The 27771-nt window shown below is 39.8% G+C and overlaps 1 protein-coding gene across 2 annotated transcripts in view; it reads left to right on the top strand.

Annotated features, from left to right (window-relative positions):
- Nucleotides 1-11955, top strand: part of LPGAT1 (lysophosphatidylglycerol acyltransferase 1) — a 68110-nt gene extending 56155 nt beyond the window's left edge. For both annotated transcript variants that reach the window (XM_074817952.1, XM_074817953.1), the window contains 2 exons: nt 1691-1797; nt 6078-11955. In XM_074817952.1, coding sequence (XP_074674053.1) covers nt 1691-1797; nt 6078-6229 — 259 coding nt within the window. In that variant the 3' untranslated portion in view covers nt 6230-11955. The remainder of the gene's footprint in view (nt 1-1690; nt 1798-6077) is intronic.
- Nucleotides 11956-27771: the final 15816 nt, after the last annotated feature.

Below are 27771 nucleotides of genomic sequence, written 5' to 3' on the forward strand. Positions count from 1 at the left end.
TAGTATTTGTCTTTGACCAAAGACTTTTCTTCAAACTGTATTTTACCTAAGGTAACAGTTGCTAATTTCTGGTTACTGAGACTGGCTTTACTAGAGCGCAGAGAACTCTGCAGTGTAAGAAAGATGTAGGTAGAATTGCTACAAAGGCTACAGAAATATCAGAGTTCGTGTTAATGCCATACTTGGTAAATAAAATTGTTCATCTCTCTCTCTTTGTCTCTCTCTCTTCCTCATGTACCTCTTGGCCCTAACTGTGGGCAGATGTCTTTAGCAACAGTGGATCTGCTGTGAGTTCAAGTTGTCCATATAAGAGCGTAAACTGGGAGTTGGACTCAATGATCCTTGTGGGTCCCTTCCAACTTGAGATATTCTATGACTCTATGGTATTGAAGTTATTTCTGTATACTGAAGCACCATTACTTTTAATTCACTCATTAGAGCAACGCTTTGCTGCTTTTCTCCTCCACTCTACAGCTGCTTTTTCCATGCATAAAACTGAAAGGAAGAGGTATAAATGACTTGGCAACAAAGCAAGCAAAGATGTTGAAAACAGTAACAGCAGCAGGAGCATTCTTCAGAAGCATCTTAATTCTGTAGTCTAACATTCCCATATATGTTCAGACACTGCCCACATGATTGTGGTGTTACTTCAAATTCTTTTCAGTATAATCAAGACTGTGTTGAAAAATGAAATGAAAAATCCGCTAATGAAGATAGAAGCATGGCATAGATGACAGAGTAAATGGGAGCTCACCCGGAAAGAGAAACCTGCAGTAAAGGTCTTCCATTTCAGAATATAAGGTTTTTTAGGGTAGCCTGATACACAAATCTCTTCTGCATTGGCCTCCTAGTGAAATATAGTGGATATATAAGTTCTTGTGTATATCAAAAGGCACTTAGGGTCTACTGAGGAGATTTCACAATTCCTGTAAGACTTGAAATTCTATTTTGAAGAAAATCCAGTAAGATATGGTGGGTTATTTGGGAATTTCTGTATGTAAGTATCTGAGTGAACTCTGCCCTGCAGATCTGATTTTCTAAGTAGACCTAGTATTCAGTGTAGAAGTACCAAACCGTCAGGTTTTTTAAAATAGAACAGCAATATTTGAGTGCACTTACTTACATGGTCAGTTTTCAGTGTAAAACCTGCCTTAGAAATTTCAAACAAAGATGCTGGCATCCTTTGAAAAGCACAGAGAGCTCATTTTCTGTGGCACAGAATTGCTATTGGTACTCAGTGATGTCGCTACGTGGCTTCTGCTGGTTGAAGAACTGTTTCTTCAAAACTGTGGATGAACCTTCTCAGTCTTCTATTTCTGTTTCAGTACATAAACTTCATTGCTTCTCGGTTTGTATTTTTTAAAAGATAGTAATACAGTGTGGTGGTATTCTATTTAAAAAGACCCCAGCAACTTAGTAGCTTTTATCAAATGCTGTACTACAGCATTTGATAAAAGCTAATAATGGCAATGTCTTCTGTGTGCATCCGGCTGGTAACCTGGAATGTTCCAGTTTTGTATCCTTAATACCTATGTGATCTGTGAATTACAGAGAGAATGAACCATGCAGTTAGAGAACAAGAGCTTGGTATAAATCTGTTTTGGGGTGGACTGGGGCAGAAGGGAAGAGTTCTGTTCTTCTCATACGGAATGCATTTCCTAGGTTTAATTTATGTTTCTTTCTTTGGTAGGATTTTTCCAGTTAAAGATGTACCTGCAGAGCCTGAAGCTCTTACACACTGGCTATATCAACGATTCATTGAAAAGGAGGATCTCTTGACACATTTCTATGAAACCGGTAGGATGACACCTAGCAAAGAGAATTGTGCTTTCTTAGTGTCTTTTCTTGCAAGGATCTCAGAATGGTTTAAGAACTCATATATATTCTTCACATGAATACAGTAGATACAATTATTACTACATTTTATGTGGCAAAAAGTTTGATAAAAAATTATCTAGGAAAAGTAAATTGCCAGGGTAACATTAGAATAGGGTGGTGTTTGGCAGCTGGTACATTCAAAACATATCTAAGGAAATCCTCTTTTTTTTCTGCAATAACATATAGTTCAGCTGTGAAACTTGCTGCTATGGGGTTTCATTGAGTGGAATAATTTGGTGAGATGCAAAGAGGTAGTAAACATTTACATGCATAGTAGAAGTATTCAGAGCTTATGTGAAGTTTGGAGGGGATATAAAATCTTCAGGGTTTAAAATGAGCAAGTTCTTGGCTAAAAGGGATTAAGAAAGACTCTGTAAGGGAGTCTGATGTGAGGCAGGTTATTTTATCTGCGTGGTGCAGCTATTTAGCATGTTCCTCTGGCGCTTATACTGTTAGAGAAAACTGATCTAAGTAGCCTGCAGGTCTAATCCAAAACCATAGTCCTCTTCATTTCCTGTTAGGCTACACAGAAAGATGCTGTGATTGGAAGGATCTGTACGAATGACATAGCATAAAGTCTCTGGAGTCTTGATCTGGAGCCCTGTGCTGTCAGTACTGACCCCCTTGCTGCGAGGTATTGAGCATCACGACTGTCATAATATGCTTTCAGTGTCAATGGATCAGAGGAATCTAAATAAATTTAGGGCATTAATAACGTTACTGAAGGGATAATGGCAAACGTGATTTAAAATATCAGGTAGATACTTTGAAACTATAGCTGGAGAAGTGTTTCCTCAAGGCCCTTTTTTTCCATCCAGTTGATACTGAAGTATGTCATCCACCCTCCAGCAGGTGTGGGGGTGTGTTCAGAATATAAAACAGAGGAATTCATCATAATAGAAGAGAAAAAGAAAATCCAGAGAGGAAAAAATAGAGTTTTATTCTGACGTACAGGAAGGGAAGTTTATCAAACGTAGACTGAGTAGGAAGACTCCAGATGAAATGATGCAACTTGTCTCTGAAGAAAAATAATCTCTTCATTAGCAAGTATCACAGTTGTTGAGGGGGGGAAAACATTGAGTCTCCTGAATCAACTGAGTTTAATATTGCAGAGTGACTATGTTAAACAAAGACAGTACTTTTGTTAGATGATTTATTGCAAACACTGCTTTCATTCGATTTTGAGCGCTTAATTTATCAATTGTAGTGCTTAAAAAGATTAATAGGATTCTTTAACAACCCAGAGTTGTATTTTGTTTCATGAAATACTGCTGTCGCTCAGCCATCACTGATGGCAAAAGTCAGAGCCTGCTATATAAATCACATCCAAATGCATATATTGGGCTTTATTAGACAAATAACTTTCTGAACCTGTTTAAAACTACAAGTGTAGCCAATAGGAGGGAAAGAATTCTTGTTGCTGAGACATTATTTCACAAATGCCATTAAAATAAGTCCTACCCAAAAATCTAACTAAACGAAAATTTCAGTGTGTAATGAATATAATCAGATTTGTTCATTGAAATGCACTTCCAAAATAGAATAATTGGTTATAATTTGCCAGTGTAATCAGTATGAATTAATAAGATGTTTTAAATATAAATGCTATGACATAGGACCTTATTAGGCATAAAGTAGCATAATTGAAAGTTACTACCATTTATGCCAGTTGAGAGCTTGCTTGCATTACTTTTGTTGGCTTACTGCAAAAGCGCTGCTGCGGTTGTGGGAAAGCCCCTGGAAAAGTCCAGAGACCTAATGTGAGGGGAACCCCTCCCCCCTAAAGCTGCTCAAGAGCCAGCTTTGTATTGATGCGTTAGGTTGTCTCAAGTTGGTGTGTTTTTAAGACTTAGGGCTGTTTCAGCATTTGTTTTGTTGGTTTTTTTTTTTTAAAAAAACACTGCTTAGGAACTTGTCTTAGTTTGTAAAGCTTACTTCATAAAGCTGGAGTAATACTTGACGCTACATGAAACTTTAAAAGTTTGCGTTGACAATATCATCAGTAGGAATACATTCTTTTGGCTTGTTTTTATTTGGGAAGAGGAAGAAACAAAGCCTAAAACTCCTTTTTCCCTTCTCCTGTATTCCAAAGTGTTAAGAACTTTAATTGATCTGGGAAAAACCTGTAACATTAGACCTCTTAAAATTAAGCAAAACGTCTGTCTAAAACTTGGAAACGATACTGTCCTATCCTTTCTTATGGGTGCATTTTACACATTTCATTTATAAAATTAAAACTGTTTACAGTTAATATCTGTACGTATAAGCAACACAAAGACTCCTATTTTAGCAGCTAGTGGAAAGCTTGTATTGACAAGTTTGTGATTTCTTTGAAGTCTTCAGCAGGATAACCTTGAACGCTGCAGTAACACAAATGAGATTACATTTAGCAGGACAAAAGCACTTGGAGACTAATTTAAAAAAAACCTGTAAACTAGGAGCTTATCAGATGGAAATGAGTAATTGTGTACTGAAGTCGTCATGCTCCTCATTTGCTCTGATCATAAGCCAACTGGTGTGATGTAACTAAAAAAGTCAGCCATGTCACCCTACAGGGCCACAGGAGAGGGTTTTCACCAGTGCTACAGGAATACTCTTCCATGTACCAAATCGGAAACCTCACCTGGAAATTCTGCATACAGGTCCATCATCCCCATTCAAGAAATATGAATTGAGTGGGCAAGAGGGACAGATAATAGGTGCTAAGATGATTAAGGGGAAGGAGGAGTCATTTCTGTGAAGGACAATTAAAAGTGCTTGGCTTGTCTCAGCTAGGAAAGTGAAGGATTGTTTTCTTTCTAAGATACAGGTTGGCTTGGGAGAGGGGGAAGAGACAGTTGCTATCTGTAGCAAGGAAAAAGGAAAGTTATTTAAACCAAAGGTCAGTGTTGGTACAGAAAAAGAAATGAGCCATGGAAGAACAACTGTAGCATAGAGTGGTCAAATCGAAGCTTAGCAGTGAAAATTACTGGGGAGTAAATGGTGTGGCAAATCTGCCCATGTGTGAAAATACCTGTCAGGGAGAGGATGATTTTTTTTTTATAGTGTTTTGTTTTGGGTTTTTTTTTTTTTTAATTTAAGAGCATTCATACAGGAAGAAAAGCTTTGTCTTCAATGCTTGATTACAATTCCTCTGGTGATTGATAATGTGAAGCAGAGAGAAGCTGCTGCTGATATCTAATTGTCCAAATTGTGTGGTTTCTGAGATTAAAAATTGACACTGCTATATCTTTACTCTTTGAATCATTCATCTCTTGTTGTTCTATGAGTAGTTGAGACTCCACAATGCCGCAGCAAGTGCATCATCATCTCTGGTACATTCAGAGTTTTTATATCTGCTGTTCAGGATTAACAGCAACAAAGTGGTTCATATCATCTAGGCTTTGTGCATCTCAGTAAAATGTAACACAGATTATTTAATATGCTCATGTAAATATATGGAAACAATTTGCTTATGATCATAAAGCTCTGATGAATTCAGACACATTTAATTTAGTGTTGTAAGTCAAGAAAAGTGAAAATAGGGAAAAAGAAATCTTTTAATTGTGTCAGCTCTATCTCCTGTCAATCTTTCTCATCTAAACAGGCATTTCAGTAAAATCTTTCTGGACAAGTACATGGCAAATTACAATGTTTCCTTAGTCTACATGACAGACTGGCCAATGAATGTTCAAACAACACATGGAAGCTGATGTTTAAAACAAAAAAAGTGTGTGTGTGTGTGTGTATTTTCAAGAGGAACCTCGAGAATGTATGTGTGTTGCTTCTTTGCAGTATACAAAATCATTACCCAGCAGCTGTAAAGTTTAATGTGGAATCCATTCAATTTGGTCATAAAACTTCAAATAAAAATAACACAGAAAACTTAGCTGATAGTCGGATCTCCCTGCAAAGGTTGAATACAGTGAGGATGGCTGCTTTTAAGGAATGCTTAAAGTTTATGTCCAAATGGAATGAAAATTGTTCTCAATAGTTAAGATTAAGAATAAGTTAAGATAATAGTTAAGGTTTTGTTTTTTAATTGAAGGTAACTGATAATGCCGGAGAATCTTTTGAAAGTTTAACGACATAATACAGAAGTAACCAACTAATCATTTGTGGGCACTGGTGCTGGGACAAACAGTGATGATAAGGAATCGTGCATTAAGGCTATTGTTCCTGCCGCAGAAGCATTAAATGTGTTTTCTTTTCTCTTTTAGGAGCTTTTCCTCCACTGCAGGGTCAAACAAAAGCTATTTCTCGGGAGATGACCCTCAGTAACCTGTGGCTAGTCGGCATACAATCACTTGCATTTTTGTCAGGCGGTATGTGGTACTGCATCTTTCAGTATTTTTATCATTGCCTATTTTAAAAGTGGCTGGGACCTGAGGACACAGTGGGAATCCAGGCTCTTGCAAATGAGTATCATGTTCTATGTGCAAATGTGAATATTCAAGAGTAAAGGAAAATACTGGACGGACTCTTACCTCTCTTCGGGGAAATTTTAAACTCCGCTAAAAGTGAAGATCAGTAACATAGTGACCTGATGATGTATTATTTTAAGAATTGTCTGTATTTTTAAAAATGTATACTCTCACCCACACTTAAGAAAATTCAGCATTTGGACAAAAGGTGCAATCGTACAACCACCGTAGAAGAATGTCTGTGACAAGAAAGCTCTGTCACCACAAGTATTTCTTGGCATTGTAGTTAGAGCTCAGAAAACTCAGCAACTTGTCTCTTCAGTAGTCTGTACAGCATTGGTGTGGTAGAGGTTCCTCATTTGCACAACTTGTACTTTATTGCAACTCATTGTGCTGGAGTCAAAGATACTCGACAGAGCTGGTGGTGGTATCTTTGCGGCTACGCAGTCAGCAGTTGTTGTATTAGACACATTGATCTAAACCCAAGACCCAAATAAGATCCAGCGTCAGGTGTGTTTTGTGAGTACTCAGTCATCAAAAAAGCATTGCAGTGTCATTGTGTGAGTAGGAGCTATCCACGTGTGATGAATCAGCCCATCCCTGCTGTGGGCTCACCATCAGCTCTCTGAATCCCGTGTGCTACCAGTATCTCGTATTCTGAGGAAACTTGGAAAATATAAAGTCACTTGGTTTATTTTCCTTTTTTGTTCAGAATGTATCTCAATGATCATTATCTGTTTTCAGAATGCACTTTTAAGGGTGAAAATACAGTGAAGGAAAGACATAAAACTTAGGGAGTAGGGGAAAGCTTTATTTGTCATGCGTTGGACGCCAGAGCAATTCTAGCTGTTTCTGAAGGTCTGCTGGTGATTTTTAGCCACCTTTGTATTTTGTATACTGCAGTCCAACCAAGGTGACCTTTGAGTGGTTTATAGAGGCCTTTTTCTCCCCCGCTAGTTGCAACAGTGCTAAATATACTTGTGGGAGAGTTTAAATAATTCAATGCCAACCACCTTAGTGTTTTGCTAAGGAATAATAGAAGACCAACTAGTTTCTTAAAAAGAAAGAATAGGTATAATTGCTATCATAAATCGATATGAAGATACTGCTGCAAAAAAAAAAAAAGTATGGTAAATACTCTGAATTAACTACATGGAGGGCAGTATTAATTAGCTCACTCATGCTAAAATGTTACTGGAAGAAGGATGAGTTAAATTTAAAGGCAAACTGGAATGGAAGACACTTTCAGATGGGTAACGTAGGATACTTTTGAAAGGCTGTCAGTGATGTATGGTCTAGTTGGCATTGTGTTTATGTGATTATATGCAGATTTGAGAGAGCTGTTCCTAAAATAAAACTAATCTCTCTAAATACAAGCAGGATAGCCAGAACTTCAGATGTTGGCATACTGCCTCTTACAGAGTAATTTTACTGAGAACAAAGTAAGCCCTCCGTAGTTTTGGCTCTGAGTTAGCAATATTGATCCCCCTTCTCTCTTCCCTCTCCTGCTACATGAATCACAGTGGGTGGTGTGCAGAATACAAAACCCAGCCAGTGTTCCCTTTGGGCAGGAGCTAAGAGCCTACCAAAATATGAGGCAATGCCAATTTCCCCAACTTAATGGAAAAATGCCTTCTCAAAAATGCCACCCCTACCCCCCCCAGAAGCATCAGTGTTATCCTAAGGGAGCTCAGTGGGGAGGGCTGCAAAGTGGTACACTGTAGGAGGTTCCCCTGAACTATGAGTCCCCTCATTGACTTGAAAGAACCACTACAGCTGGGAGGCAAAGGATGCTGTTTGCCTGCAGCTTCATGTTTTAGGCAAGATACTGTTTCTAAATCCCATCTCTTTGCACCCAGTCACACACCTGAATTCTGGTGTAAAGTAAAATCCATTTAAAAAGAGGTATGCCCTGAAAGGGAGGCAGTCTTGGGAGTACTTTTTTTTCCTGTTGCTCTTGCTAAAGTACAGCTGATAGAATGAATGTATTTAATCTGCCATTTTACAGGAGGGTGTTGGGTGAGCACCGTGCTGTTACCGTGTAAGTGGTTATGTCTGCTGCAGGTGGGCGTAAACGGACTCTCCAGACTGCACAATGCAGATGGCAAGTTACTTATTTCTGTCCTCCAGCGCGTGGTTTGATCAGAACCACAGAGATGCCCATAGTAGAGCTGGTTTTAGTTTGAGCTAGGACAGGCTGGAATGATATAAAAAGGGAAGTTTATATAAGCAGATTGCACAGCAGTAACTCACATCAGGAGATTGTTCTTTATAGATAGACCCTGTGAACTCCACGTAAGAGCCTATTGTTTTTTCAAATGCAGGTGTGTTTTTTTTTCCAGTGGATTCCAGTCAATAGTGAGTGTTCACATGCTGCCTAAAGAAATCAGTAATGCGCAATAATGTTTCAGATAATCATTTGATTTATCTGGTCCTGTTCATTTTCAGTTTGTTCCTCTGTAGTTCTTACTATTGCGAGACATTTGTTTTCAAGCACTGATTGTTGTTTCAGTCAGGTGAGGAGATAGTATTAGGTCTTAGGCTTCTTTTCTGCCTGCACTGGAAAATGTGAAGAGCGCCTGTCGGTGTGTCTCCTTACGGCTGAGTTGCTGTAGATGACAGTGGAATGAAACCGTTGTTAGGAAACTCCAAAGTACCCTCCCAGCGTGAACTTGGATGCTGCTTCATTAAAGAGAATAAATTAGGTAAAAAGTTTTTCTATTAAGTGAAGAACATAAAATGGATACAATAGATAGGAAATTCTGTGCTAAAAATACCATGCTGGTCAAGGCTGGAGCTTAGCAGGCTAGTGTGTAACACGTCCATTCCTGTGGGTTGCGGTGCGGTTCTACCTTCTGGCAGTTGGCCAGCGTTACAGACCTGGTGGGCACGTTGCTGCGCCATCCCTGCGCTTCCTCTTCTGAAGAGTTCAAATTGCGTTTGATAGAAAAGGATGTTAATGGAATTATGTTAATCACAAAATGGTTAATTAGTATCACTTTGAATTTATATTAGGAGAAATATAATGGAAGAATGTATAAAGTGATAAAGAATGAAAAATTCACAGAAAAAACACTTCACTGAAAGCTGTTGCGCACAGAAGTGAGAACACAGCAATTGGAGTGTTTTGTGAATAAAGATGGTTCTCTGCCAGGGTTGCACACAAAACATCTGTATGTTTCTATGTTTAATTGTTCATAAACAAGTTGTTACAGTTGAAACGATGTAAGTCCCAACGGCCTGGCGTTACTGCTCTTCGAGTCCCATGACGTGAAGCGCATCGGCCCGTTCGCACCGAGCGGCGTTTCCTTCAGTGCCCGCTGGGGAGTGCCCCTTCCTGACGGGGTCTCTTGGACTCTGCGTACGGTTCTGCCAAGGATTGCAACAATGATGTCTCTTGCAGGAGGGATTTTTTTTTTTTAACTTGCTCTCACCAAATTTTGAAAAGCAAGATTTCACTGGAAAATTAAAAGCTTCATCCTCCCTCCTCCACCCCCAGCATCAAAAATAAGATGCATCTATTTGCAGTACAAATACGATGATCACTGTGGGTACTGTTCATTATTCACTTGTTTTGCAAATGATGTAACTTTTATTTTTTTGTCTGACACTGCCATAAAGTGCTGTTAACTTTTTTCACCTGTTTGTAGAAGATAATACAGATACCGATCACTGTGTGTGACAGGATTCAACTGCTCCACTTTGCCTTGACATAAAATTTTTGGGACCAAAGGTACTTAAAACTGGGATTTCCAAATCATGAGACGGGGGTTGGATGCATTCTCTTGATAGTCAGCTGGAGATTTTGTGGTGATTTGATACAATCACGCAACATAATTATACATCTGGGGTACTGTATTGTTTGGAAATAATGGAGCCATATGAAATAAAGGGTTATTTTGCAAAATTGCATATTTGATAGTTTTTACACTTTTTTTTAAAATCAGAACAATTGGAAGAGCAAAATTGAAACCGTACTCTGGTTTAAAATGTCTGCATACATTATGAACACTTCTCAGCAGCTTTATTTTTTCACTGTAAAAACTGTAGACTACCTGGCTGTGATACAAAAGAAGTCTTTAAAAGGATTCTATGCATTTTAAACTTAAACCTTTTTATTTTATCATTGGATAATGAAGTAATTATTCACTGAAGAACTGTCCTATTAAAGCGAGTTATTTCCTTAAAATTACTCTACAATGGTGTTCATTTTGTATGATAAAAATTAGTTTTCTTAATACCAGTTATTTTCACCTCCAATTTTTCCTTCCCTCCTGTGTTACCTGCATTTTTGTTTTGTGTGATAAAATGGATGCAGAAGCCTGTAGAGACTCTCGATGATTTTGCAAGGGGCTGGTCATGTTTGGAATTATTTTACTGAATTTATTTAATTGGATTTTTTTATCAAATCTTTCCAGCAGTCAAGATGTCTTTCAGAAATGTAGACAGATACCAGAAGCAGCACTTCTCTACAGAGATTATTTAGGTGTCTTTTCCCTTTTTTTTTTTTTTTTTGTGTGGCAAAAATAAAGTTGATTTTTTTCAAGATTATTTCATGTGCTTCTGATCCTTAATAGAAGAGGTGAATTTCTTTGGTTGTATTTATTGTGCTTATATCTAATAGATACACATTCTCTGTTGTGCTTACCATAAACACAGCAAATAACAAAATAACACTTTGGTTCACTATACAGCTGCAGTGTTAATTTGTGATAGGTAACGTTGATTAGAGCGTTCTGCGGACGCTCTGTGCCACAAAGGGCACAGAGACAAACGCTTCTATGCCAGAAGTGGTAAGGGGAGGAGTGGAGCAGTAGGGAGGAGGGGGGAAAGCAGCTTCTGCAGCCCCCCCTCACTCCCGCACCCGCTGGAAACTCTGCTGGCGCTCGGGCTGCAGAGTTTCTCCGCAGGCCACTGCGTAGCAATGAGTCCTCTTCACGTTTCTGAGAGTTGAGGGCACACCAAGAGCAGAACCTGGGCCCCCATCGACGCTGGATCGCCACCATCCTAGAAAGATGTGAATCCAACCTTTTTGTGAGCAAGGCTGTAATCATTTTGGAGATACATGTATTTTTTAACAGAGTGCTCTGTTTTTAAGCAACTTCAGCTAGGCAAAGCAATATCGAGTGGAGCAGCGCTGTTCATTCTGTGGCCCTGGCATCTCTCGCTAATGGTAGCGCTCAGCTCTGTGACGCCTTTCCCATCAGCTGCTGGTGCGTAATACTGCAACATCAAACAATGAAAAAGAATTCCGTGGAGCATAGTAAGACATCTTGCACAATTTCCAAAACAGCGCCATGGTTGTAGTTGCGTCTACCTCTTTGTTTCCCTTCTGGGTTTTGTCTTGTTTTTCTGTGCGGTGTTTTTCTGTGAGGGGTGGGGGGAACGGGGAGGGGGAGGGAGAAAGTGGGAGGGAAAACTTGAAATCTGAATATTGAGACACTGGTGGGGGATCCAGTGCTTACCAGCCGTGTTGTCATATTGAAAAAGCCATTGTTTTTAATTCTTGCCTAGTATGAAATGTTTGTTTTAAAAAATCCTTCCTGCTGGAAAGAAAAATGTATTTTTAAAAGAAAAAACATCCCTCTTTTGGCTATGAGAATGTCAGCTGTATGAAGTTGTGACCATATCATGACATGCTGATCAGATATAAATAAATTTTTATCTCTCAGGACTCTATCTTGTATTTTTCCTCTTCTGGTAACTGTCACAAGTTTTCTGAAAGGATGCTCTGCATTTTTAAATAGCACTAATTTCAGCTGAGGCAGCAAATAAAAAAGGTACATGAATGTCATGTATGCTCACCCTGGCTTACAAAGAAACATCTCTTCTTGATTTAAGAAAAAAATGCACCCTGTGAAATGTACCAAAAGGCTTGCTGCAGGTTAGCTCAGGGCACAGGGGCATTGCTGCAGTTAGGTCCCAGTTCCAGGTGTTTCTCTCCCTCCTCCTCCCCCTGCCTCTCTGAGAGCTACCGTGAGCTTCAAATATACTATAAAATAGCACGCTTAGCCCATGGGGCATACAGAGAAAGTACCTTTCTGGCTGATTGTAAATGGGCAGCTTCCTTTACAAGAAGTTGCAGAGTAATGGGCAGGGCTGTAAGAACGGGGCTCACAATGGACCGGGTGTCTGAAGGGTGGGCAAAAACAGGTGCCTGAGATGCTCAGATGTGTTACGTGCTGTAGTTTCCTTTACTGTTGAGATCACAGTATTTCCTCCTGAAAAAAAAGCTTTTTTGTTAGTATCATTATATAGCTAAAATCCATTAGTACTTACATTTCCCTTACATCCTTAGGCTCTCTGCGGAATAAAGAGGTCTCTTTGGTCAGTTGCTCTTGCTAATGTCAGTCTGCTTTTGTACCGTTAGCCAGTTGGTTTGAGACTTCTCCGTGAGGTTGGAGAAGCGATACGTCAGGAAATTCAGAGCAGCCAGTGCTAGCATCTAGTAGAGCTGAGTAATTGTAGGATTTGTTGTAAATTACATTATTGCACAGGTATTAAAGGCTGACAAGAATGGATAGTTGATCTTTGAGCGTTAAAGGTGGCAAGGAGCTCACTGGATTGTGATGTACAGATTTTTAAGTTTACCTTGGAAAATTGGGAAAGTTCCAAAAAAGTGGACATTGCGACAGTGATAAATAAGATCAAACTCTAGGCCTGTGCAATAAGTAAATAATAAGCTAACCTCAGTAAGGCCCGTCAGCGTGGCTTTGAAAAAAAGCAACAGTGGGTTTGCTAAACAAGACTAAACTCGATGAGATTGGCTGATTATTGTATGACAAAATATTGTTGAGGTTTTGTAATCTCACCTGAGGGTCTGAAGGAGAAAAACTGCACAAGGTCAATTTATACTAAATTGCTTTTGAAGAGAAAATTTCCCATTTGCAGTTAACTGGCATAATTCTGCAGATCTGTTCAACAATGTACAATATTTTCATAAACACTATGAAATAAAATACAAATCCTTTTATTCTACCAATTTGTTATTTATGAGGACAAGGCACTGAGTAGTCCAAATCACTTAGTAAAGGGTGTGTTTGACAGTAAGCAAAAGGAAGGTCATCTAGCCACAAGGAACAGATGTTTATCACAAAAAGAAATTATCCCAGAATACACTGGCATTGAAAAGAGAGACTCTGGCAACTGCTGGCTGTATAGGAGTTCCCACTGTAAATAAATACTTATAAATAAAGGACAGATTTGATCCTTTGAGCAGATATGCCAAGTAGGAGCAGAGGGCAGTAGGATTTCTGTTTTCAGCATTAGTGAGACCATGCATTGAATATTGACTCAAAATGGCTAGGCAAGATAGAAAAGTTTCTAAACCAGTCTTTCTCTCCCCACAGTGTCCTTGTTTCTAGGCTAGGTGTGACTTTGAGTTGAAATAAATGCTGCCCAGTCCCTTAGCAGGGTTTTCCTCACCTCTGAGGGGTGGCTGGCTGCTCACTCCTCCTTCCAGCTGTCTTGTCTTTGGTGGAACTGCACACTCCTAGCTCCGAGCTGTGGCTGTCTAACTCATCTGCTTGCTACACCCTGGAACTTCTTTCTTTCCCTTGCCACACAATCTTCGTTGTTTTTTAGGGAAGAATCATTCCCCTTCATCCCCTGGCTCTCCCCTCAGAAGCAGCAGACTCCACCACGCAAGAGCTTAGAAGCTGAAACTTCTGATTCAGATGCAGTTAAACACTTCTGCTGATGAACTTCCATCACGCCCCACCTGCCGCCAGCAAGCCTGTTCCTTTTCCTTGCACACATCTCCCTTCCCGAGGAGGAGGTGACAGGTACAGCAGCACTGGGAAACCCCCAGCCTGCCCCTGCGTTCCCCGAGGTGAAGCTGCTGGGTTTTCTTCTCTCTCCACACTTGAAAACCCTGAAGATGCTTTTGTTCTTGTTCTTGTTGTGTTCCCTTATCTCTGTGTTTCTCTTAGGCTGACACATCGGGTCTTCCTCATCAGCAAGTATTTGAAGGGGAGGAACCTAGACCTAGTAGATAGGGGCTGTCCTTCTGCACCTGAATCTTTAAGTGCACAAGATGTTGTGCATCCTTCTGAAAAAGAAAGAAAACTTCCTCCACTGGATGAGACGGTGATTTTCCTGCATTGAAAATGGCAAACTTAAAATCTGTAGAACAGAATTGATAGCTTGAGGGCTATTTTGCCACTGTTTTGACTAAATACTCCCTGGCAGCTGGTATAAAAGTAGTGGCACATTTTGCGTGCAATGCTCTGCTCTGTTAAGCCACAGCCAGTGACTTACAGGGCCTACACTTGACAAGCAGAATTTTAAGAGCCTTCAGAACTGAACCTTATATGCTATAATTAGGATGGGGCTGTTTTTCCAGAAAGTCTCTTAGTCAAAACTGATGATAAAAATAAGTATAAATATTATTTTACTAGACCATCAGAGTCTTAAAACTAAGCTCTGTTAATTGCCCACAAGCCTGTATTAATATTTGCTGAAACAATGTCAATTAACCAGTGCTGGATTAATTTCTGGCAAATAAATTTTCTCCCACTTCTGTTTATTCCAATACTGTGTATTGATTCCGTTGTCACTTAAAGTTGTAGCTGAGGGGTTTTGTTACTCCAGCCATTGCCCTATGGTATGCTAATAAGGTGTGGTGTGTGGTTTATGTTTCTGCTGTAGCTGTTACCTGACGTTCAGAGCAGTAGTATGTTTTGCAGACAACTTAAGTATTTTCTAGGCAGACAGAAGAACATGCATGGGAGGACAACAGTTGCCTGTAACACCAGCTACTGTGCACCCCTTACACAAGTCTCAGTTGTGCTGGGAGAAGGATCTAGATCAAGATTGATTTTTAGCATTAATCATTGAATAAACCTTCCCCCGCCGCAAGACACACAAAATGAAGCTGTACCAACCCAACCCTTAAAACACCCCAGACAGAGCTGATTAAAGCGGCAAAGGTAATCTGGAAAAACTTAGCTAAGTGAGAGAATAAATTATCCAAGAGTAAGGAAAATACAATTCTTTTATGTACGAGTACTTGGCAGGCGCTGTCAGTCATGGACTCCAGTCTGGAAGAAAAGATTTGCGATGGAGCAGTTCAGTGCAGAATGTAGCCGAGTTCAGAATGAGGAAGCGGGGAAAGCCCCAACTTAGGTATGTGTCCGGTTCTCCGGCCCTCAAGTCTTGAAATCAAAACCGTTGTCTTAAGTATTTTATTACAGAGCTGAAATAGAAGTAGGTACTGTTTAGCCTAATTACAGCGGGAGGTTGTGACCTACGTTACGCAGGTAAACAGACTAGATAAATGTTGTGATGGTTTTGGGCCTGAAAGTCTATGAAACTTCTAATTTTATTAGTAGCTAGATGGCCAATTCTTTTTTTAGGCTTTTAACTTCTCAACACAACGTTTCTGTTTTCTGATTCAGGCTTACAAAGACCCTAATTCTGCAGGAAATTGCAGCAAATACAATACTAATTTTTCAGACTACTCAATAATTTGGAGTAACTATTAAAATGCCTTCCTTTATTATGTAAACACAGATGACAGGAGCTGCACAGAGAGTCAGGCCCCAGATATATCTAAGCCAATATCCTCACACCCAGAATAGCCAGGACAAGTGCCTCAGGGAAAATTGTAAGGATCCCTGGAGTGGACAAGCATCGAATAACCTTGCTATATATAGGAATTTTCTTCCTAACCCTTCCATTAGAAGCTGGCTTATGTCCTGGCCCACTGAAATTTATACCCTTATTTTGTTTTCCTTTTAGTTTGCCACCTCAGTGTCGGTTTTGTTTTGTTGTCCTGATACATTTTTGAGCCTGGGGAGGTTAATGAATCCTGCAGGCCATTTATAAGCTCTTACAGAAGTCCACTTTGTTTCAGAAAAAGCTTCATTTGTTATAAATGTTCTGGTTTTGCACTGGTTTTTCCTTCCCTCTTGTGTTATGAGAGGTTTAAAGAAAAAAAATCCTTCATGAAGCTTTTTTTCTCTACCTTCCTTGGTTTTATATACCTCTGTCAGTCTGCCATGACTGAGGATTTCTCTGAACTATTTAAATTTCTGTTCTCATTCTGGTAGATCCATCACTGGCATAGTTAAGTTCCTTCCGCTTTTTATTATAATATCCAGAGAACTGATTGTCCTATCAGTATAATTTATTCAAATACTTATTTAAATACAGCTTGGCAGTGAGAGGATTAGATTTATTAATGGATTTACCATTAGTGATTTCCTGACTCCGGTGAAACATATATAAATCAAACAGTCAATATGTTAGCAGCTACAGCAAAAAAATCTGTCAATAGTTTTTAATTTTCTGCACAAGAATACACAATTTTATTGCATAGTGAAGAAGACTAAAAAGATAAAGCTGTTCTGTGAAGTGAGCAAACGGAATTTACTTCCTTCATCCTAGTCTGTCTGTCTCTAAAAAAAAACCAACAACAAACACCAAAAAACACTGGGTTAAGTTTAATAAGCTTCTGCTGGTATGGCCCTGAAATCTTTGAGACCTAAGCAGTTGTTTATAGAAGCCGACATGCTGCTACCCTGAACCAGAGCCACTGGTCGAGAGCTCTTTGGAGAAAGCTCTATTTCCCTAAAGAATTTATGAAAAGTTGGCTTCTGATTTTTATTTGTGGCCCTTAATTTATTATATGAAAATAATCCAAACACTCAGTTAAGCCAAAGGGTGAGAAAGTGGAAAAACTACATACTACTCTGCAAAAAGCTCCTGACCTTTATCTTCTGGTTTGCACGTATCTCTCCAGCACTTTGTTGCGTAAGGAGGTATTACATATGCTGCGTAAGGAGGTATTATATATGCTGTGTAAGGAGGTATAATATATGCTGTGTATGGTAATGCAGTCAGCGCAGCAAACCTGGGTGTATTAAGGGTAGATATCACAAGGTCAGAAGTGCCAGTTGCACTAATTAGTGCAATCCTGACTAAGAACAGTTACATGACTTTATTTTTAATGAGCACAAGGATTATGGGAATTTAGATAGAACAATAATCTATTTTTATCTCGTATTTTGTAAGCTCAGAAGATGAGTCAGGAATAAACTCCATAGTAAGATAGGCCAGAGCCATAGCTAAGAGAACAAAACTGCAGGAACAAGAAGTTCCTCACTTTGCAGCACTGCATGGAAGTCTCCAGGTTATGGCAATAACCCTCACTTGATATCGAAAGTATGTGTTACAATGACAAGGTAATGTACAAGTGTGGCACCCACCTAGGAAATCTAGAATGACAGTATTTTTTTTTTAATACCTTGGTGTTTGCAAGTCAAGAGGGAAAGAAAATACATTTTGACAACAGTTAATTATACTTACTTCTTCTAATTGCTGCATCATCTGCTATTGAAGGTCAAGAAGGCTAAAGCTGTTGAAGCAGCAACAAAGAAGGAGCTGTAGAAACCTGCAGCTCTTCAACTGATCCGTCTTCCTCTATGTCATAATCTGACAAAAGGGGTACAAGCTTAATGTTTTAACTTCGTCAGGGATTCTTTAAAGATGGTTGATGGTTGTAAGGAATAAGAGATGCCCAATCTGTAAGTCGGTCAGTGGAGTCATTAGCGTATATGGCACTCGATTAGGGAATGCCCCACGGCAGCACCGCGTCGCAGCCTCACGGGCTACAGGCTGAAACTAAACCAGAACAAACTCGAGCAATGAGGCTCCTGTGCCTAAACCTGACAGCTGAATAAGCTACAGCTGAGGATCCATGTCTGGCTCTTTGTAATGTGTCCTATCGTGCTTGGGGTTGCACTGATTTTTAATTATGTTTCTTATAAAAATAATTTAAAACTATTTAATTTTAAAGCATTGTACTTTTGTGAAGGGATTAAATGTTGTGAATCCAAAATGCCTCACCCATATCTTCCAGAATCAGGATGCAAGACAGTAGAGACTTTCTTCCTAGAAAGACCATGGTATTTCAATTTTCAAAAAAGAAAAAAAAAACCAACAAAACCAAAACACCCCACATTTCTTTGAAATGGGGCCCTATGTTCTTAAATTACTGCCGTCAATATATGTCTCAAAGATAAAGTTGGGTTTCAGTTATTCTAGACCCGTTGCTATGATGATAACTGTTACTTAAGACTAAATTAATGAGCAAGCAATAAGGTGCATGCAGGAGTCTTGGGTAGGTGCTTCCATAAGGAGTAGGAGTTGGTTTATGCAAAATATATGTTCTCTGTATGGAAAGGCTCCACACTGAGATTTGCTTACTCTCTTTGCTGCTGCCTTGTGCACTGATTGCTAGTAATTAAATCAAGCATCAAAGATGGTATTTCCTTTTTGCCAGGAAGACATTTGCATTTCTGAAAAGCTGGAGGAGGACAAAAACATATCAGTGGGCAAGTCAAAACAACTTTGTACATCTTGAGAGACAGAAAAGGGAACTCATAGCTTTTAAAGGATCATTAAATCTCATTCAGAAAAGGATTTGGATAGAAAGGTAGCTTGCTTCTGCCACCTGGGGTCTCTCTGCAAATGCAACCTACCCTGGAAAATATACACTGGATTAAGTGGGTAGGTCCAGCACCAGCAGTTTGTCAGTTTAATACCTGCCCTTGAATGTCTTCAAGGTTAGGCTCAAAAAAGTGTGACTATTTCTCCTGTCCTTATAAACCTTTATAAAATTTTCCAGTTTTCAGACTTAATTTGCTTTTATCCCTACCTGACCAAAGTGATGTGTGTTTTTAGGATGACTGGATCTCAAGAGGGCACCATCTCTTTGGGTATGTGATTCAAAAAACTGATGCACGCTGGTATTCCAGTACATTTTTCCAGGGGGTTGAAAAGATAATGAAGCGCACCCCTACTGTGCTACCTGAGCTGGTCGAATCATTTGCAATACAAGCATTGGTGTGGACAAAATATTTTCTGGTGATTAATCTTAGCTGGGAAAGTAAGGCAAATTCCGGTATCCTGAGGGCATTTATAATAACAGTTGATAATTTAATCTTTTTTAGATAGTACCTTTTCAGGTAAGACATAGACTAGGATTTTTCCTATAGCAGAATGTGGCATTCGTGTCAGCAAAAGCTAAACTGGGTCTGATTTGAATTGTGCTTGCTCTTTCCTCAGTCAAGCAAATCCCCATGGTACTAAAAACTGGGTGATTTAACATTTAGATTGCTATTTCATGCCCAGTATCCCATTTTAGGTTGAAAACAAGAAGCTTAAGAGCACGTGGAGAAACTGAAGTTTAGCATGAAGAATAAAATGATGGTTTTGGCTGTGGGCTTCTTGCTGGCCATTGTTTGTTCTGTGTACTCCAAACAAAGGGTTGCCACAACCATAATTGCACAGGCCAGCCTGTAGGAGAGTCTTGACTTTTGGCAAAGTCCACAGTTCCTTTAAGATGATAAGCCTCTGCTAAACACTTCCCAAATGTAAAATCCTTCCAGAAGTTATCTGCTGCAGCTACAGACAATTTCTATTTCTGCTATTTCTAATTTTCTTTTGAATGCTGGAGAACATTTCTAAAAGAACAGCTCGTAGCCACCAGCTGCGCCTGGATTGCTCAATACCTTATGACCTGAACAGTGCAGAATGACAGTATTACCTTGCCTGCTGCGGTTCTGCTGAGGCTCTGCTACCTCAGATCTTCAGGACACTGAGTATCTTTCCTCCAACTTGCATCACTGGTAGAAGTTTCCAGTACTGAAACGTTAGAGTCCTTCATCCCCTCCAAAAAGTTATGTATAAATAAGAGGATTATTACATCTCTGCTGAGATTTTTTGGACTGGACATGTTATTTTCAAAGATCTTTCAAACTGGTTGCTGTCATTAGTTTTCTCTGGTGATGTAGCAGGTTACTAATTTTGTTACATTCACCTGATCAGTGGTAGATACCAGTTATTTGCTAAACTGACTATCAACCAGATTTACTAGGAAGGCCCAGGCATCGGCTTAGCATCTGTACCGCTTGCTGTGCTCGCCCAAACAGGAATTGCTCGGACCAGTAGCTGTGGGACCTTGAGCTTGTGCTCAAGCAGCGACTGAGAGATTTTATAATAAACATTTCAGCTAAACAGCCAATGAGAAGCTGCTCTCTTACTTTCTCCCTGCCCACATGTCATCCCAGAGCTGTGGAAGAACTCTGCTGACAACGTTCTCTCTGGATTTTTAGCTAAGTAATGGCTCATACTTAAGCCTCACATGAGGAGAAAGCTCACTTACTTATCTCAGGACTGCACCATAAAACACAGACAGTAAGGAGGTAGGAAGGTAATTCTATTCAGCCATGTCACACACCCACAAGAAAGAATAATATTTAGACATTGTAGTTTGCTTTAACATTTGCATAAAAGTGGAAATAAAAGGCAGTAAGTCCGTGTGTGGCAAAATTAAGAAGAGTGGCATTTACGGCTGCTTAAAGTGAAGAGTAGACATGATGTGAAGGATGCCTTACATTTTTGCACTGTACTGGAAAGTCTTTTCTTCCAGCTTTATGAAACTATAAAATATTAATTTTTATGTTTTTATTTTAAGTCATTAGGAATCGAGGACTAGCATTAGTTATTTATAGAACAAATGTTAGGGCTAGCAAATGTGTTGAGGTTTAATTCCTGGTTTGTATTGTGTAATGGCTATTTCTCAACAAAAGATGTGTCAGAGAGGGAATGAATTTCAAAATAAATGCCTGAGGCTGAAGCTGGGACACCTGACTGTCTAATTTGGGTGAGATGCCCTGTGGAAGCATACTGCTCGAACACAATCTCTCAAACCAAGACAAGTCTACATCACTGGGTAATGTTTAAAACACAATCTGCAGTCAGTCTCTAGTGATGTGTGCAGTCAGTGAAAAGCAGCCTCTGAAGGTGCCTGTTCATAGCATTGCCTCTGCGATCTGCAGTACTGGCTCCCCCAGGTTTCCCAGGGAATGGGAGCACTGAGGGCTTAATTCCTGGTCCTTATCTGATTTATCTGTGGCAGATGAAGAGCTTACTGCTGCACCTTGCAGTTTCTCTGCTAGTGTGACCGCTACATTAAAAAGTTGTAGATGGGAGGTTTCCAGTCAGGTGTTACATTCAGAGCGTGGCATATTGATTTGAACGGGCCCCAATCTCAATTTGTATTAACACACCAGGCCAAGAACTCAGGCAGCAGAGGGCTGACCAATAATGCTTGTCAGATCTCACTGCACTGATCTGAGAGGTTACAAAACACAGAGCTAGAGGAGGAGAATAAAGATTCGAGGAAAGAAAAAAAAAACAGACTTTAGAACAAGGGTCTGGTAAAATCACCACTGAAGATGAGGTTGTGGGACAAGTACTCACTATTCACCTTTATGGGGGTTGGTTGCCCCTTCAGCAGCAATTAAATGCTCTACCCTGTCCTCTTTTGCACTTTTCCTTGCCCAGGGACCCATACTATTTGTATTACAATGTGTCTCTTCCCGCCTTTTACACTTTTCTGATATATGCACCTTACTTCTAGCTTGTTCTTTCCAAAACACTGAAGAAAAATAATTACTTGACTGAAGCAGTTAATTTGAATGTAAGAGATAGGAAGCAGCTTTGTAGAAATATTTATGTAGAAGCTTACAGTGGTTTAGTTAAACTGGCTCAAGTATGTGCAAGCCCACTTACTTTGCTCTGAGACGTAGCTTCCACTGTTCCTCATAAGTTTGCAAATGCACTCGTGGTGGTGGTGTAAGCAGTACCTTGAACTGGTGCTGCTCTGCAGCTCTGCATGTAGACTAATTTCTCCCTTTTCTCCCCTACTATTACTTCAGAAGTAACACCCTGAGTTAAGAGTTACATTAATGGTAGAATAGCCTGCTCTGACAACTTGTATCAAGCTTTGAAAACAGATTAGCATAACCAAACAGAGGTGATCTCGTTCTTTTAGGGAGAATGACAACAATGTCTTAAGAAAACCAGGTCACCGGCTCCTTGGACCCATTTTCATGGGGGTGTCTGTTCCTATCTCTGATGCAGTGTGTTAACAGGAACACTGATCCCTACAAGCGAATGCGCCTCATCCGTGTTGACTAATGCACACTAATAGACACGGTAGGTGAAGCATCGTTATGTAATTGTGCTTGTGTTGCAGACACTGAACCTCACATGACATAGCAGATCCTGTATTAAAGACAGAAGCAGCTTTATCCTAAGTATTATTGCTCATGTGAACAGACCTAAACATGAGCAGATGCACTGCTGCTACATGCAGTGTTACGCCACTATGCCATTAATCATTTTCAATTTAAAAAGCATATACTGTTTAATTTGTTCATAGAGAAAAAACAGATCTTTGGGTTCTGAAGATTTTTGTAGTTTAACATCGGTGGTGTTATAAAGTCAGTATTAGATAATTGTAAGATGTACATTAAGCAACATATTTTGACCTTGACTACTGAGACCTCAATTATTCAACCCTTCCGGTTGTTATAAAAGGGGTCATGTCCTCTGATGTCTACTAATTAAAAGTAAAAATGTTCCAAATTTGTCTGAAATCTCAAAATATATTTAGTATACCAGCAGAGAGAAAGAGATTAAAAATGCGGAAGGGGGGAGGGAGAAGAAAATGTAGAGTCCAATTCATCAGAATACTATTGATTTTGACACTGCAATGTTGGAGCCCATTTCAATATTTTAAAGCACACATGAAGCCTTGTGGTCAGTCCACTAGACTGACATTGGAAGAGACTTGGAAGCCGTGCCCCTCTGGCCTACCAAGTGACTTTGCTTCCCTGTGCTTTGGTGTTCTGCACTGAATAACACTGACAAAAACCTTCATGCCAACACAAACCAAAACTAGCTATTTTTTGCCAGGACAATATGCTGAATTATCATGTGGAGGGATCAGACAAACACCAGATTCTGTGATTCTGTCTAAAGTGAAACTACAGAGGCTAGGTAGCAGGTCAGTGTTTCCTGTTGGATGTGACAAATATGACTTTCACCTCAGAAACACAGGACTAACACATTTCAAGTGAGGTTTAAACTGGGGTCCCGCACCTTGTGGTATTTTTCTAGGCTTCCTCTCTCCTTGTCGCATGTGCCATGCAACCACAAACTATGTCCTCAGATCTTCTAGACACTGATACGTTATTTTCACTCAAATTTACAAGTTATTTTACTTTGATTATCACTCCAATACACCAGTACGATTCAATCAATGAATATTAGAGGACATTGCTATTTTTTACAAGTAATTGAATCACAGACAGCTAAAGCAGCAATCTTCGTCTGAATTTTTCATTTTAAAAATGAAACCTTTCACGGAGCTGACTAAGCTGTCTGTGTGAGCCCACAGGTGGCAGGACTGATTGATTGATTTCACAGGCACTGTGCAGAATTCAGTGTTCTGTACCACTGAGAAGCACAGAGAAAATGAGTTAAGAGTTACTGAATTAAAGCTGTTGGTTTAGAGCAGTGCAGGCCAGAACATCTTAAGCAGAAGAATTCAGAGCCAATTCTCATTAATTAGGGGTCATATAATAACTATATGGTATGGTTTTCCATTAAAGACATTAGGAAAGGCCTATTGGGAAAAGAAATGTATTTTACTAGACTGAATAATAAAAGATACTGTCTCTTCCTACAATCTTGCTTGAGTCATATCTGTGTAGTTGCGGTGATCTATAGGAAGTTAAGAATCCATTTTTAGACTTTTTGACACAATATGTAGCAGCAAAGGAAGCATGAAGCTTCCAGGAAGTGTGCTGCAGGGCATGTCCAAGCTGAGCACATAAGGAAGTAATTGAAAGGCAATTTCTAATAGACACATGAATGTAAAAGAAATAAGAAATTATAGTGGTTTGTACCCCCAAAAGTTCATGATAAAAGTCTAACATCCATTTAAATTGTACCCTTGCTCCTTTGTTTCTGAGGTGAGTCATTGGTGACCTCCAACTGGACACACTAACCTATCACAACCTCCATAAACAACACTGGTACATTGACTGACATTAATTGAGATAACTAACATCGTTACTGCACTTTCACAGTAACACTACTCCCTTTTGGCGTACATACGGCTGTAGGCCTTCCCGGGTCTCCCTGTTAGCTTAGGTAAAAGCATACTCAGAAAAAACCCTGAACTTGACTTATGACCTTCCTGTCAATGCTAACGTTGTAGGCACAAATGCACTACACTGTAATTCTCCTAAAGAGTAAGATTTATTAAAATAACTATTTGGACTGTCTGCAGTTCGCCATGCCAAAGAACAGGCTGCTTCTTGTACTTTTACCTACACTTTTTTTTGTCAGCCTGTGGCTTAATGGAATACTGATCTTAAGACCAAAAAGCTAGATTCAATTGTGACAAAAGACAGCTCTAAAGTTAAGCTCAATACTTTATATTTTCAAGGTATTCTAGAAATATAGTTTATCCATGTATGACATTTTTCATTATGAAATTTATAAACAAAATTATGTTCTCCACCCACTCCCTCATATTAACAATTTGCAATAAAATATGCTACAGAAATGTTGGATTATCCCACAACTAAAAGGTTTTTAAATCTAGACTTATTATATTAAGATATAAATACCTATCTAGGACATGAAAAAGGATTCAGCCCTGTCATGACAACATAGGGAAATTATCTTTAAAACATGAAAATGCCTTTAGAGCATTGTATTGCATTTTATTGCCTTAAAACAGAATGTTGTCTGGGAGTCTTGATGTTGCATTTCCATCCCACACATTAGGGATGGGAGCAACATCTCCAGTTTCCTAAGGAGAGATGTTTTTTGTGGTTGATTCATCTGTTGTTACCTTGCCCCACAGCTTTCAGGCCTATTGGCCATACTCAGCCGCATTTAAATCATGTAGAAGTCTCAAACATGATCCTAAGAGGGTTTTTTACTGAAAAATTGATAGCTACATGGAGGGCAGACTCCCCAGCTTAATGACACCCATGAGAAAAAAGTAGGCAGAATACAGGCACTTTATATATAACCTGGTCAGCTGGCCAGTCTGTGGATGGCTGCACAGTAACTGCAGCGTGTGCTGTCTATGCCCAGTGGGCATTTCAGGGGAACATGCAGCAGAGCTACTATTAGGGGGTGGGAAGCAGAGTTTAGAGGACAAAGAACTCAGATCTGTAGGAATCCAGCATTCATTGGCTCTCTTGCTCATACAACAGCTTGAGAGGATTTATCTTCGAAAAATAATTCTTGGCTTGTGCAATAAATTACTACAAGATAAATGTATGAGAATATTAATAATGAAAGCATCTTGCTCTTCTATGCTGTAACCCATCAAAAGATCAAAATCTTGATCACTACCTGTCTCCTGTGAAGTTGGTAGCAGAGCTCATTTCATTCCCGAGAAACAGAAGTGACACACAGCCGCTGTGCCTGACTTGCCCGTGGCCACACAGGAAAACCAACAGGGAGGGTTTCAGTAAAAACAAGCCTCACCATTTTTAACAGCAGCATGTGGATAACTGACATTCCTACTGTCCTTGTTTAAAGGAAGGACTTACTCAAAACTGGAGCTAAATGACTGCATTCTGGTTTTAGTCTACTGAAAAAATTGCCATGTGGAAGTAGCAATTATGTTGCTTGTTAGATCAAGTAGGCAATCCTGTTACCCTTGTAGAAGTCACCTTTACAGAAGCCCCCTGAAAACATCATTTCCTGAAGCTTTTCAAGTATCATATTTAAACTGAATTTTATAGATGATGTCTTTTTATTATAGTCACTGTGATATAGGGCTAGTTTCTAACATAAGCTGTTCAGAGTGAAGTTGGAAATGAGGCACCTATTGACCTGAATAGAGCTGAGACTTTGTGTTAATGCCTTAGTACGGCATTAAGTTCTGATTTTACAAATTCAGCTGTTAAGATATTAAAAGTTAAGGAAATTTCTTTCATCAGCTGGATAGGAACCTGTCCACGTTGTTTGTAAAAATATTAATGTTTTCTGAGCTAAGGGGAAACTATCAGGGCAATGAGTTAGGAGCAGACTGGACTGAGCCCTATTCTCCCCAACCCTCTTACCTGCCTCTCCCTGGCTTGTAATGCCTGTCCTCACACATGGTGGCATTTTTGCCAAGTCTGGGTTTCCTCGGTGGCCAGCTACAGCACCAGCTTGGCTCTCCACAGGAAGGTCGCAAAGTTATTACGTACAGCAGGTTGGGATCGAGGAGAGACCATGTCTGAGAAACTGTCAGTGAGCCTAGGGCAGCTCCGTGCTAGGGTTTGTGTGGGTCGGTGGGTGTGGGTGTAGGAGGGAGAGGGAGCAGGGCAGTGGGTGGAATACATCTCTCTGCTGGGTAGGGGTATCTGGCGTGGCGGGAGCCAAGCTCACACAAGGTAGGTTGAAATCACATTTCTTTTTAGAAAGGGGAAGAGAAGACAAAGGGAAGTGAGGCTGTTTTGAGTGGGGTATAAAGAGACTGCAGATCAGTTTTCTTCACCCTAGGCCATTCATTATTTCAGGACTTTGCCCTCATTCTCAGGGTTACAAGACCTAAATTACTGTGTGTGTGTTAATACATCAAATCATTGTAGATAGGGAGAGGATCCGCTCTGATACCGTGTACAGATTGTAGCCAGTAGTGTCTGTTTTTACGATTATATCGGCCTCAGTGCTGTTCATTCTGCATTGATATCAGTGTTAGAAAGAAAGGAATTGTGCATATTTTAAGTTTAACCTGTAGCTATGTACACAGAATGCATCCTTTCACTGCCAGTTTGTTTTGGGCATTATTAGTGGAAAAAGAGCCAGAAGGAAAATAAAAACTTTTCCTGTTTCCTGATGGAAACAGCTTCAGATGCCCTATGATTTGAGCAAGGTATCTCCAAAAATCCCTTCCAACCAAAAGTAGTCTATGATTCTATGTCTGTCTCCTGTTTAGAAGGAATTGCCACTTCCTGTGGACCTGTGTGTGTTAGGCCCTTTGTAGCCCCATGCTGACTGTCTTCTATCTCCAAGCTACAGCTGCAGTTCTGTGGGGTTTTAGGGCTCTCGTATCCACAGAGGCCGTCAAGTCCAAAGTTGCTGCCCTGCCTAGGCAGCAGTGTATATGCGTATGCCTTGTATATGGGGTTGTCTACTGTTCAGAGATTCCTTGTAACACCAAAACCTGTGGGTGGGGGGGTGAAATGAGGATGGGACGAGAATGCTCATAGCAGAAATACCTCACAGTAATAGTTGTCATCTCCATTACTGTCAAATTAATTCTGAATTGTTGCCCATCGTACACTGTTTAGCTTGAGGGAAGTGAAATGGTGGCTTTGCTTCCACAGTAGAAACGAATAGTTCAGCCCTCTGAGGAGCCTTGCAGGGTGGCAAAGGAAATGACAAATATCATCTGGTCAAAGAGTGTCTTTAAAGACCTCTGAGGAATAGTCCTTGCTCTATACACTTTATCTCCACTACGTATATAAAACAGAGAAACAGAGGGAGATTTTTATTTAGGAAGTATCAGCTTTCAGACAAAGCTGGGGATGTTTGGAGTTGAGGCTATGTTTGGACTGAGACATAAGTTATACAGACCAAATCTGCACCTTCAAGCAGCTATACTTTGATTTGAGAG

This window comes from Strix aluco, chromosome 3 (genome assembly GCF_031877795.1).
Source record: "Strix aluco isolate bStrAlu1 chromosome 3, bStrAlu1.hap1, whole genome shotgun sequence".
Taxonomy (NCBI): domain Eukaryota; kingdom Metazoa; phylum Chordata; class Aves; order Strigiformes; family Strigidae; genus Strix; species Strix aluco.